The sequence below is a fragment of the Vulpes vulpes genome, chromosome 15, assembly GCF_048418805.1.
Source record: "Vulpes vulpes isolate BD-2025 chromosome 15, VulVul3, whole genome shotgun sequence".
Classification (NCBI taxonomy): domain Eukaryota; kingdom Metazoa; phylum Chordata; class Mammalia; order Carnivora; family Canidae; genus Vulpes; species Vulpes vulpes.
In genome coordinates this window covers 74,374,456-74,389,061 of record NC_132794.1, presented here as the reverse complement: position 1 = coordinate 74,389,061, position 14,606 = coordinate 74,374,456, and the positions used below count along the sequence as shown (strand labels likewise).

General features: G+C 37.5%; 1 protein-coding gene across 4 annotated transcripts in view; it reads right to left on the bottom strand.

The window, feature by feature from the left end:
- Nucleotides 1-14,606, bottom strand: part of LRRC49 (leucine rich repeat containing 49) — a 150,248-nt gene that overhangs the window by 113,086 nt on the left and 22,556 nt on the right. For all 4 annotated transcript variants that reach the window (XM_026015945.2, XM_026016021.2, XM_072739043.1 and 1 more), the window contains one exon: nucleotides 7,869-8,012. In XM_026015945.2, coding sequence (XP_025871730.2) covers nucleotides 7,869-8,012 — 144 coding nt within the window. The remainder of the gene's footprint in view (nucleotides 1-7,868; nucleotides 8,013-14,606) is intronic.

Below are 14,606 nucleotides of genomic sequence, written 5' to 3'. Positions count from 1 at the left end.
TCAGCTTGGGTAAAGATCCCCGAATCCTGGAATCAAGTCCCCTGCAGCAGGGAGTCTGCTTCTCCCTCTGCCCCTCCCACATATCTGTGCACTCTCACTCTCTCAGATAAATAAATTCTTTTTTAAAAAAAAAAAGAGAGAGAGAGAGGATAAAGCAAACATTTAAGCAATCCTTATACTACTTTTGCATCCTTTTCTGAAATTATGCCAAAATTTTAAAAAAGGGTTAAGGAATAATAAAGATCTGCCAGGAAAAAAATAACCAAAAGAAAGCTGGTATTAACGTTAGACTAAGTAAGTGTTACGGCAAAAAAGTATGATTAACTTCCTTACCTATACTACATAGTTAGAACAGTGCCTGGCAGATAGCCCATGTTTATAATAGACTTGTTCAGTGAAGGAGTCCGTAATAAAGACAGTTAATACACAATGATAAAAGGAACAATTTACCAGGAAGATACATCAGTTTTAGGCTTATGGGCACCTAGAACCAGCTTCAAACACTGACCACATACTAGGGAAACATACTAATAGTGTGTATTGACTGTAAAGGTTGACCGCATACTCGGCAATACAGTGAACCTCAACAAACTTCACAGAACAGATTACATATAATCCACACTTACTGGCCACAAAGCAACTAAATTAGAAAAGAATGACCAGAAAAAGAATAATTAATTCTTACATATCAAAAATTTTCAATACACTTCTAAATAGCACATGGACCAAAGAAGAAATCATAATGGAACTTAGAAAATATTTAGAAAAAAATACTAAATTTCAAAACTTGTGGGAAGAAGCTGAAGTGGTTCTTAGATGGAAATTTACAGCCTTAAGTGCTTATATTAGAAACTAAAAAGGACTGAAAACTAATGTATCAAATATCCAACACAAAACTTTAGAAAGAAAAAGCAAATAGAGAAAATACGAGAGCTAGGAACAAAAATCAATAATACAATTTTTTAAAAGCTATAAGAGAAGTTCAGACAAAGCTAAAATCCAGTTCTTTGAAATTACTAGTAAAATAAACAAACCTCAGGCAATACTAATCAAGAAATAAGAAAGTATAAATAAGCATTATGAAAAGAGACAACAGGGACATGACTACAGAGAAAGCAGCTTAGAAAAAAATGAATTTAGACAAAAGGAAACTATAACATATCAAAACTGATACTCACTATTATTACTGAGCCAGTAGTTTAAAACTACCCAAACTATTATACTGACAAGTTCCTCCAAGTATACAAGGAGCAGATCATCTTTAATCTCATATAAAATGAGATTTATACCAAATAGGAAACCAAAATAGGGAATCAAAGAGTATTAAAATAGGAAGCATTCATCAAGGCAACCAAAATAGGGAATCAAAGAGTATTAAAATAGGAAGCATTCATTAAGGCACATGAGGCCAGTATGACCTTGATATCAGAAAAAAACAAGAGAGAAATTATAAACAAAACTTATTAACATAGATTAAATATTGTGAATATTAATAAACAAAATCCAGAAATGTATATGAAATATAGCCCATAAAATACATAATGACCAAAAATGCTAGGATGACTTACCATTACAAAAATCTTATAATTTCCAAAATCAATAGATTAAAGAAAAAAATAATCCATATGACCAATCTAAGAGCTGTAGAAGAATCATCTAATAAAATGCAACAATCATTCATAATATAAGCCTAAACAAACTAAAAATAAAAGATAATTTCTTCAGACTGATAAATGGCATTTAGCAAACATAGCTAATGATATATTTCCTTTAAAATCAAGAATAAGGCAAGGATGCTCACTTTTGCTTCTTTATTCAACTTTGTACTAGAGGTGTGGTCAAATTGGAAGCTCAGTCTAGCTCAAACAAAAAGAAATAAAACATATAATGATTAAGGAAAAACTATAATTGTTCACAAAAAATTAAAACTATCTAAATAGAAAGTCTAAGGTAACCTACAGATATATAATTAAAATTATTAAGTGTCAGAGCATGGTTGCTAAATATAAGAATAATGAGCCAAAATCAACTGTGGTTCCACGTACTAGTAATAATAGTAAGAAATCTATTTCTGATCAAAATAATATACAATAGCAAAAAAAGTATAAAATAACTGGGAAGAAATCTAACAAAAAACAAACAAGCTATCTATGGAGAAGAATAAAAATCATTAAATGTGACATATGAATTGAAAGATATGCTATATTCATATTATGCCTTCATACTAATATGCCATGTTCATATTATGATATTAAAGGTTCAATATCAAAAATGTCAATTGTCTCCAAATCCTAAAATACTCCAATCAAACAGACCAGTAGGGTTATTCATGAAATTTGACATGGTATTTCTAGAATGAATATAGAAAAAGAAAAAAAGATAACATGAGGGCAGCCCAGGTGGCTCAGTGGTTTAGCGCCGCTGTCAGCCCAGGGCCTGATCCTGGAGACCTGGGATAGAGTCCCACATCAGTCTCCCTGCATGGAGCCTGCTTCTCCCTCTGCCTGTGTCTCTGCCTCTCTCTCTCTCTCTCTCTCTCTCTCTCTCTGTATCTCTCATGAGTAAATAAAATCTTAAAAAAAAAAAAAAAAGATAACTTTCTTTTAAAGGAAGAATGGAAGGCTAGGATAGAAAGCAAAGGGAAGAAGAAGAAAGATTGGGGACCTCATGCTATTAGTTCTCAGGACATGATAGAGATTACAGTTATTAAGATAGTGCTATAAAGGAACATAGATAAGGATCAATTGAACAGACCAGAGAGGTCAGGCACCCATGCATATGTGGACATTTAATTTGCTAGAGGGAGATAATGCCAAGGGGAGAAGGAAGGACAGAAAGAGTCTACCTTTCAACATATGGTGCTGGGACAATTAGCAATCCATATGAGAAAAAAAGAAAACAAAACTGGATTTCAATTTCATACTAAAGCAAAAATCAATTCCAAATAGTAAAACATGTGAAGAGCAACTTCAAAACTTTTGTTAGACAAAACAGAAAAATATCTTTATATCTTCAACCTTTAAGGATTTTTCAAACAAACAAAAACCTCCAGAAACAGTAAAGAAAACTATTGATGATTTTTACTTCTGTTCCTCAAGCAGAAGCAAAAGAAATACCACTAATCAAAAGGAGAAAGAAAAAAAAAATCCTGTCATTACAATGGGCAAAAGATAAAACTATTCACAGAAGAAGCAATTGCAATTATCACAAAAGAGAAAGATGAAAGGCATTCAACCTCACTGGAAATTCAAATTAAAATCCCAATGCAATATAATTTCATAGTTAAAAGATGGGCAAAAATAAAAGGTCTGACAATAAAGACGTGAAGTTAAAGGAACTCCCAGGTAATGCTGATAGAAATGTAATTTGGTTGTACCAAAGTTTTGTATCAAGTTTTGGAAAGCAAGGGTAGGTATAGCAAGAAGAGCAAGGGTAGGTATAGCTTCACGAAATCCTTCCTTCTATTATTTGTAATGTACCCATATAAATATTTAATAACTGCGTATTTAAGAACTAGATTTTAACGGAAATTTTATTTATTATCATAGATTATCATAGATTATGGTCTGAAAGCCACTGTCCTAGAGAAACTGTTATACATATTCACCAAAAGACATGCACAAAAATGTTATTTGTGACACTTCTCAACAATAAAAAATTGGAAACAATACTACTGTCCATAAGTAGAAGGAATAGTTAATTACAATTATACAATGGAATGTTATATAACACTGAAAATTAGTGAACCAGAGCTACAGATAACAACACAGATAAATCTCAAAGCATGCTAATAAAAACAACTTACAGAAAATATGTATATGATGATACCATTCATAGAACATTTAAAAGCATGCCAAACAATTACTTGATATTGTTTAAGGAGGGACACATACATACATGGAAAAGGAAACAGACAGCCATGGGAATAAACACCATACTCAGATTTGTGCTTACATCTGCAAAGGAGGGAGGAAATGTGATGGGGGAGGGTTACACATTAGGCCTTAACTATATTTGAAGGGTTTTTATTTATTAAGTTGATTGGTAGATACACAGATGTGTGTAGTAATATTATTTCCCATTCTTTTCAGAATGCCTGAAATGTTTCACAGTTGTTTAAAAGGGAAAGCTACCATATAAACAAAAAGGATGTTTGGTCTGAAATTTATAAAATCTCCCAGAAAAATATCAGTGACTTTAAACTACAATAAACAAACACAAACTTTTCTACATCAAAAACATCAGAGAATTTTTTTAATAAGATTTTATTTATTGATTTGAGAGAGAGAGAGAGAATGAGAGAGCAAAGAAGGGGAAGGGGCAGAGCGAGAGGGATAAGCAGGCTCCTGGCTGACCAGGGAGCCTGACGTAGGGCTCAATCGGACCGGACCCAGGATCATGACCTGAGCTGAAGGCAGACGTCTAACCAACTAAGCCACCCAGGCACCCCAAAAACTTCAGAGAAATTTTCTGATAAGACAGTGAAGTAGGTAACGCATTTGTTTCATCTCTCCTACAAGATTCAATGGGTGAAGCAATAAAAACAAACAAAATGAGCAAATTGATGGAAATGCTAAAAACAAGAGAGTCATCATTAAGAGATCTACATTTTTGATGAATTTCAGGAAACTGAAAAGCAGATAGGATCTTATTAGTGATAAGCCCAGAGAAAACCCCGGCTCTAAAAACAAGAGAGTCATCATTAAGAGATCTACATTTTTGATGAATTTCAGGAAACTGAAAAGCAGATAGGATCTTATTAGTGATAAGCCCAGAGAAAACCCCGGCTCAGAACTGGCAAGAGACACACTGTACCACAGCCATAGCAATCCTCTCTGACAAAATGCCATTTTACTCTGTGCTCAGAAACAGTACATGCAGACAGTAGGTGTGGACAGTGGTTAACTGTGGCTAATCAAGTAGATGTATAATCAAAGGTCTATCTACTCAACAGCTATTCCCAGAGCGGCAACAAACCCATCTCTCCCTCACCCCCACCCCTGCCATGCATGCGCACAGGCAATGTACAGAGCACCTGGATGGAGAAACCCTCTGCTGGAGTCTCAGGATCTGTTTTCTAAACAAAACACAGTATCTGTCAAGGAAGGATGGAGAGTATGGGTGTTTTGTCCATGGAGACAGTTAATAGCTGCTACATTAGCACCAGAGGCAAGAAAGGAATGGCAGTTGCACCCAGCACAGAAGATAGTAAAGTCCTTCTATCCCCACAAAGAGTTGGTCCTTTTATTTAGGCAATTACAAAGCAAGCATCCCTTTTCCTTTCCACTCACTCTAAAGGGAAACCTGCCAATGTGTGGGATTCGACAACTTACACAAATTCAGTGATCATTTTAGGGAGAGAGCTTAGAGTTAAAAAGACCTCTTCAGCTGAGGAGACCCAGCCAGTACTTAGCACAGCCCTCCATTTAAGGATTACCAGCCCTCAGGAAAATCAAAACCATGAAAGAAAAAAAAAAAAAAAAAAGCAAAAGAATTGTGTGATAACTGATCCTAGAGAAGAGAAGAGATGTTGAGGGAAAGAAAAATGAATCCTTAGATTTAAAAGTCTCTTGGCTGTTTTAGGAAAGGATGCTTTGAAAAAGAAACAAAGAAAAGTTGGATCCAGTCTTATATATTCTTCTATGTACATTTACAATTTCCTATAAATTAATATGCATGCTTATTATCATGAGGATAACATATGCATCATACTTATTAAATCTTTTTACCTTTTGGAAGTTAATACAATTTCCTTTCTCATAGGTGTTGGCAGCTGCCTAAGCTATAACAGTAATGATCAGATATACTCACTGGGAAATTCAGTAAGCAATTTCCTGGATACACATTATGTACTTTTCAAATGAAAGAATATAAACAGGAATATGCAAAAGTCAATAGATTTCTGTGCCCCACTCTACCAAAGCTTTTTGGACCTTTTTTTTTAAAGATTTTATTTATTTATTCATGAGAGACACAACAGAGAGAGAGGCAGAGACACAGGCAGAGGGAGAAGCAGGTTCCATGCAGGGAGCCCAATGTGGGACTCGATTCCAGGACCCTGGGATCACAAGCTGAGCTGAAGCCAGACGCTCAACCACTAAGCCATCCAGCTGTCCCTGGCTTCTTGGATTCTTACCACAGCCAGCATCCTGAGGACAGATCAAGTCCGGCTAGCCTGAGCAGTTCCTAGACACTCAGTGATATAACAGATTAATTCAATCTGGATGTCTTTTAAAATAAACAAACTATTTCCAACTTTTAAATCCAATCTGGGGAAGGCCTGACAGAATTTAGGGGCTCTGGAATGAATCCAGGTCTTGGAAAAGATTCTGAAATTATCCCAACCTCTTAGAAGATGTGAGCATTACTGAGCTCTGATTTTCTGGGAAAACTTTAAAATGAAACCAAACTGAACAATGAGGAAATTAATGTCTAAAAAAAGTTAAAAGTTAGATTGTGCCTTTAAAAGTACTTGACTTACATCCAGAGAGAACCTAGTATTTTCTATTGCATTTAAAGAAAGGAAGCTTGTGGGATCCCTGGGTGGCGCAGCGGTAGGTGCCTGCCTTTGGCCCAGGGCGCAATCCTGGAGACCCGGGATCAAATCCCACATCGGGCTCCCGGTGCATGGAGCCTGCTTCTCCCTCTGCCTGTGTCTCTGCCTCTCTCTCTCTCTCTCTCTGTGACTATCATAAATAAAAATTAAAAAAAAAAAAAAGGAAGTTTGTTTAAAAAACAAATGTTCTAATAAACCGTTAGATATCTTCTTGGACTGTATTCCATCATACAGCCCAAAGTCCTATTTCTAGTGCTCCTCACATGTGCACAAGTACAAAATACCTGAGCATCAGGCTGTTATTTCATTGCTGAACTTGAATAAAACTATAAATCCAACAAAGTTCATCCTCAAGTACTCCAGAGCTGCCTTTCTGTGTGTGTGCACCCACAGTGCTTTTTTCCTTCTGCTCACATGCCAGTTCTTGAGCACCTTTATGTCTTTCTCCAGATTCAACAAGCTACGCAGGATCCAAGAAATAATGTAGCGCAAGGCCCTCACATTAAGAGAAAAGTGAACTGAGGCGTATAGAGTTAATGATTTAGTCAAGGTCACCCTGCTAATGAGAGATGACGCTGTGACAAGAATGAGATCTCTGATGCCCTATACAATGCTTTTTCCACTATAGCAGCCTGCCTCTTGAAACACTGCAAAGGATATGATATTTATGCATGTCTACACAGCCTTCAGCCTCTCCTTTCTGTGCCTCTTCCCTCCTGGTGCAACAACTTATTAACTTTAAGTCCCCAGTAACCTTCTTTCTTATTAAATTCTATTCCCATGATAGAACAGGGAAGCATTCAGTACTTATTTATATTAGCTAATTCATTTATTGATAATACTTCTGTTTCTAATTTTACATTTATCTTTTAAAATGAAAACACCTAAAAAAAATAAAATAAAATAAAATAAAAAAATAAAATGAAAACACCTAACACTTCCCTTATCAAAATATAAAGCTTAACAATTTTATTCACAATTAAATTCAGAAAAGAACTAAATTACCAGGTAGCCCAGGTGGCTCGGCAGTTTAGCGCCACCTTCGGCCTGGGGTCTAGTCCTGGGAGCCGGGGATCAAGTCCTGCATCGGGCTTCCTGCATGGAGCCTGCTTCTCCCTCTGCCTGTGTCTCTGCCTCTCTCTCCCTCTCTCTCTCTCTGTGTCTCTCATGAATAAATAAATAAAATCTTAAAAAAAAAAAAAACTAAATTACCATAGATCTTACTTTCAATAAGGAAATGCCATAACATTTATTTCACCTACTTAGAAGGCAGAAATCACATATTGATTCCATTTTAATACTCACTACTCACCACAAAAGTAATTTGATTGTGTCGCAGGTTAAGTTCAGTTAGTGAATCCAGCCCATTAAGATTATCCACATGACTTAAAAGGTTCCTAGCAAGATTTAAAACTCTCAAATCACACAGATGACTGACATTTTCAATTTTGGTAATCTGTTAAAAAATGAGAAAGGGATGATTAGCAGGCATAAGTCACAGATACGCACATTATAAAAGCCCTAAAAATAAAATAGTCACTGAATCAGTGACAGGTTTACATGAAGATACTTAAAAACGTATTTCCAATTTCCTCTGTTGTAAATAAAAAGAAGTCATTTAACTTGCGAAGATTAGCTAAAGGAATGTATTTTATAACTTCACCATAGTAAATATTTGAAGTAAACTTTATCAAATAATCAACAACTCATCTTTGGGGCATCTCTAATTGCCCAATACTGTGCCAGGTCCAGATAAAGGTGACAAGAACTATACATACTACTTGCCAAATAAAAACTTATTGTGATTCACGGCAGAAGCTCACAACGTTTTAACCAAGCAAGATAGCCCCCTGAGAGAAAAGGCAAGGAAACGGAACACTATCACACCACCCTTGTTCGTTCCATTTACACTGTAGGATCCTGAAAACCATCAAGAATCTAAATGGAAAAGATACAAGGAACTAGGATCCCGAGTGGAGAGTGAGGGTGGATATTCTTTATTAGTGGAAGTGCTTACGAGAGGAGACCAATAACGTTTAGACAGAGTGCAATATGGTGGACATTAAGTGTCAGAACAAGAGGAACGGCATAGTGGAATAGGCACATACACACAAGCTCTGACCTATGGCAGAGGAGCTCTGAGTTTCACAGTACAGAAAAGCTACACCCATGAAGTGATGAGAGCACAATAGGATTTTAAGCCTCACTAGTGTAACAGAGCGAGCAACAGCATGATGGTTCTCTACGACACATAAGTAGGGGTCCTTGCGGGGGAATTCATCAATTAACTACTTAAGTTAACAATAAGTCAAACATATAGTACTTTTCTTCCAAATATTAAAATAAATGTTTCCATACTTGCTAGAGATTTGCTCATCTGTACTGTCATCCCAGTATTATTTGAAAATTTTTATTTAACACTTCAATGGAGATGATGGCTAAAAAGAACTTTTTCTTAGATTTATAATTCAGTTTGTATGTTGTTATTGGACTTTCTCTTACATTCAAGAAATACCATCCAGATTCCACCTAGGTTCAAAAGGGGAAACCTATGTTTATTATAAAGTCAGTAACATAGAAAGATGACATTTGACTGTGCTTTAAAATTTGTCCTAATACTTTTGATCTAACTAATGTAAAATGAAAATAAATAAAAATTGTAAAAGAAGAAACAGTGAATTGTACAGTGAGACATGGACAAAAGCATTTCAAAAACAAGTAAGTGATAGAATTTAAAATGCATGGAATCAGTGAAAAGCAAAATAGACACTGTGGAAAATCAATAATGTCATCTATAAGTTTGAGAAATTCCCCTAAAATACTAAGGAAAAATGGAGGTACAAAGAATAAAAGCTAAGATGGGAATATGGAAGACAAACAATATAGAAGTAATCAACATGAAAGGGAAAGCAATATTCAAATATATAAAATTTTCTTGAGCATAGGAAAGATATAAACACATAGAATGAAGGGCCACAATTGTTATATGAAATGTATAAGGTGTCTTCTCCCTTCTGCTACTGATCCTGGGGCATTTCTTTCAGAAAACTACCTTTCTCTACTTTCTTGGTCCTGGTGAGACTGATCATGAGAATGTGTGCATTGCAGAGTTATTTCTTACGCAGTTTGGTAACTCTGAAAAGGAAACATTATTAATTCTAAAACAGAGGTATCAAGAGGTATTTTTTTAAAACTCACCGGGGATATTATTTGGATTCTTGGTTTGCAATCAGGCCAGAATTGTGTCAACATCTCTGATGGAGCCTATTGTATTACACATTGCAGCCATGGACAAGGTTACGAGAGGTTAAATGATAAAAATTTCAAGCAAAAGGTGGTGTAGGGTGAGGGTACAGTTCTCCATTAGTTAATAAACTTCACACCAAGAAGAAATGATGGAAATGTCAGAAAGCCCAATAATGGGTCCTACTAGTCAGAAAGGGAGGGTCTCCCATAGACTGCAGGGCTTCGTAATACATCTAGGAAGGCTGGATACTCCAGTCTCATCTTTATGTATAAGAGTGACCCAAACTGCTCTGTCTGGATAAGGACAACCTTCTGACTCAGCAATGCTGAAAGAGCAAATGTCTGCTTTCAGCCAAGCAGTCACAAAAAGGGCAAGCTCTCCCCAAAGGAAAGATGGCCTTGAAAGAACAGATTCCTCCTGAAGCACATTTGTGTCCACATTAAAGTAACCTTTTATCCAGAGAACAAATTCAGAAAGACCAAAAAAAAATCTACATCAGAAATTGAGAGCCATATGTTAGCAAATTGAATTTAAATGACAGATAGATAGATAGATAGATAGACAGACAGATAGATAAAATTTCACATAAAGAAAAGAAATTGAGAGCCAGGGACACCTGGGTGGCTCAGCAGTTGCGTGTCTGCCTTCAGCTTGGGGCGTGATCCCGCGGTCCCAGAGTTGAGTCCCACGTCAGGCTCCCTGTGGGGAGCCTGCTTCTCCCTCTGCCTATGTCTCTGCCTCTCTCCCTCTGTGTCTCTCATGAATAAATAAATAAATAAAATCTTTAAAAAAATACTTTTAGAAATTGAGAGCCAACCTCCCAGATTCCACTGTATTCTTTTTTGTTTTTTTAAGACCTCAGACCATTTTCACACCCATAAACCAGTTACATTTTATTTTACAATGTACACCAAGTATCATCTTTATTTCTAACAAAAGTAAACTCCAAAACCAAAAAATATTCACTTAATTTTCTTTTAGATTTTTTTAAAAGATTTTATTTATTCATGATAGACAGAGAGAGAGAGAGAGAGAGGCAGAGACACAGGCAGAGGGAGAAGCAGGCTCCACGCAGAGAGCCCGACACAGGACTCGATCCCAGGACTTGATCCCAGGACTCCAGGATCTCGATCCCGGGACTCCAGGATCACGCCCTGGGCCGAAGGCAGCGCTAAACTGCTGAGCCACCCAGGGATCCCCTTCTTTTAGATTTTAAACTACCCGATGCTTTTTTTAAGAACTGGACATTGTTTCATCTTGAATAGTTTATCTCCTGACTTTTTAGAAGCTTAAGGTCACCAAGGCTGTCTTTACTTTGAAATATTCGAAGTTTCTGCTTAGTGGATTTAGGTATTTTGAAACAAGACTTGGATTTTCATGTAAAACTTCCTTCTTGGGCAGCCTGGGTGGCTCAGCAGTTTAGCGCTGCCTTTGGCCCAGGGCGTAATCCTGGAGACCAGGGACCGAGTCCCATGTTGGGCTCCCTGCATGGAGCCTGCTTCTCCCTCTGCCTGTGTCTCTGCCTCTCTCTATCTCTGTGGGTCTCTCTGAATAAATAAATAAAATATTTTTTTAAATAAAATAAATTAAAAAATGAAACTTCCTTCTTATAGTCATAGAGCCTTGAGAAATAATTTGTGTGGTGCAAATATTTATTCTCTATACATGGAATAAGTACATACACAGTGCAGAAATTATATGACATAATACAGGTCAACTAACAAGGAATAGAGCATTTTTCACCATCTTAACAGTTGGCAAATGATTCCTACACATTACATTTGGATCAAGTGATATGCTATTCATTTATCAGGATCCCTCAAAGATCTTGGGTAATGCCCAATGAATTCTTACAGGTAGGGGAACCTGGGTGGCTCAGTTGGTTAAGTGTCCAACTCTTGATTTCAGCTCAGGTCATGATCTCAGGGTTGTGAGAGCGAACCCCACGTCAAGCTCCAGGCTGAGTGTGGAGTCTGCTTAAGATTTTCTCTTTTTCTCCTTCTGCCTCTGCCCCACCCCTCAACTTTTGCTTTAAAAATAAAATAGAATTGGGATCCCTGGGTGGCGCAGCGGTTTAGTGCCTGCCTTTGGCCCAGGGCGTGATCCTGGAGACCCGGGATCAAATCCCACATCGGGCTCCCGGTGCATGGAGCCTGCTTCTCCCTCTGCCTATGTCTCTGCCTGTCTCTCTCTCTCTGTGACTATCATAAAAAAAAAAAAAAAAAGAATTAAATGAATCCTTAAAGGTATATTATAAGGTGAAAACTACATAAATATGTTTATCATATATACATTTTAAAATAAACTTTTAACCATAAAATACTGAAATTAGTTATGAATAGTTTTTTAAATAGTGGGCTACAAAAAATAAAAATAAAAATAAGTAAATAAAATAAAATAAAAACAGCAGGCTACAAGATAAAATAGCAATTCCTTGGTGTGGCATACAAAAGCCCTCTACATTATTCTGTAAGTTGGCAAATTGAACACCAATAAAAAATAAATTTATTATAAAAAAAAAGCCCTCTACAATCAAGCCTCTACCTACTTCTTTCACCTAATTTCTCACTGTTCTTCAATACATGCTAAATTCTCAGGCAGTAAAAAATATCATGTTGTTTTTACCCTTAGTACTTTTGCATATGATATTCTTTTACGGACAGAACTCTTTAATTCTTCTTCCCCTTCCACCCCCACCCAATTGGATAACTTCTCCACTAGAGTGACACTAGGCAGCCTGCAGAGCTGGACAGTTCCCAGGCCACCAACATTCCTCCCATTCAGTGCACACACAGACAGACACACAGAGGGGCTGGGTGAGATTAGACACTAGCAGCTGTGGTCTTTCTAGATCTATCAAGGTTTTCATTTATTACATCAGCTTTTCACCAAAACGACTGGGGCTAGCAGCTGGTAGAAAGCCTACAGAGATCAGACTAGAGTTTGCACTTGACCAACTGCAGGTGGCAGTGACAGATCTTGTTCATCAACAGGCAGGAACTCGTGAATCATCCCAGAATGTACACTTATACCACTTCAGGAGAGGCTCTGCCTTCTGCATGAGTATGGAGCTCATGAGGCTGTTCATAAATAAATATGTTTCAAAGACAAAAATTTCAATAGAAAAGCAAAGGACTAAAATACAGCCAAGATGCCCTGAGGGAGAGGGGGAACATAACAAATTAGATACAAAAATTCAGACAGACAGACATAGAGGCAGAAAAACTGACTAACCCAACAGAAATAAAGAGCCCAGATTATATAGTAATCAGGGAAAAGAAATAAAAACTACAAAGAGACACTACTTTATAACAATTTAACTGGCAAAAATTAGGAGGTATGACAATTCCAGAGCTTTGGGTGGTGGCCACTGCTGGGCTCTGGCTTCCTGTCGGAGGAGGGCAAGGTGGCTTGGACAGCAGCCCTGGCACTCCTTGCCCTGAGCCTGCCACTTTTCACCTCAGCTCCCTGCTGCCACCACAGGCCAGCAAGTGACCCAGATGCAGGCCACCAAGTGTGTGGTGGTGGGAGACGGAGCTGCAGTTGCCTGATCAGTAAAACCAATGATTCCTTGGAGAATACATCCCCACTGTCTTTGACAACTACCCTGCCAATGTTATGGCTGATGGAAAACCAGTGAATCTGGGCTTATAGGATACAACTGGACAAGATTATGACAGATTATATATCCCTTATCCTATCCACAAACAGATGTCGTCTTAATTTGCTTTTCTCTTGTGAGTCCTGCATCATTTGAAAATGTTCAAGCATAGTGGTACCCAGAAGTGCGACACCACTGTTCCAACATCCCCATCACCCTGATGGGTACTAAACTTGATCTCAGGGACGACAAACACGTGATTGAGCAACTGAAGGAGAAGAAGCTGATTGCCATCACCTACCCATAGGGTTTGGCCATGCCTAAGGAGATCAGAACTGTTAAATATTTATCTGGAGTGCTTGGATCTCACACAGCAAGGCCTCAAGACACTGTTTGATGAAGGTATTCGAGGGTTCTCTGGCTTCTGCCAGCAAGAAGAGGAATAGAAAATGCCTGCTGCTGTAAATGTCTGGGCCCTTCTCCTGCACTGTCCATCTCAGAACTTTTGTTATACTTTGCTCAAAAATGGTGGAGCCTTCACACACAATGCCAAGTTTTTGTTTCCATAAAACCATTTTGAACCAGTCATTTTTAGTTTTTATCTGTTTAAACTGTAAGACTTAAGACTTTCACATTATATAAACTTTAGTCCTCAAATGGTAAGCTTTCTTAAAGTCTTATTTTTCAAAAGCTCCTATTCTTGCTCAGCTTAAGAGCTGCCAAAGTAGATTGTGAACTAAGTTGCACTGTTCTGCTAAGAACACTAGGCACTAAACCATTCAAGACCTTTGATTTAAGAAGAGACTGCAGCGTCTCAGGTTTGGAAATGCAGATGCTTCCTAACTAGTTTCCAATAAGAAAGCACAGCCACCTTCACAAAATGTTGCCATCTAATATCCCAGTAATTTATTGGCCTGCATCCATTCCCTAACGCTAGATTTTATGTCATAATAGAATAAGTGGAAGGACTCAACAATTTGGATCAATCTTCTTGATTTTGTAGTGAGCTATTTTAAAGATTTATTTACTTATTTTAGGGAGTAGGGGAGGGACAGGGGGAAAAGAGAATCCCAACCATAATCTGCACTGAACATGGAGCCCCACTCAGGGCTCAATCTTACAAGCCTGAGATCATGGCCTGAGCCAAAACCAAGAGTTGGACACCCAACTCACTATCCCACTCCTGCACCCATGTAGTAGAT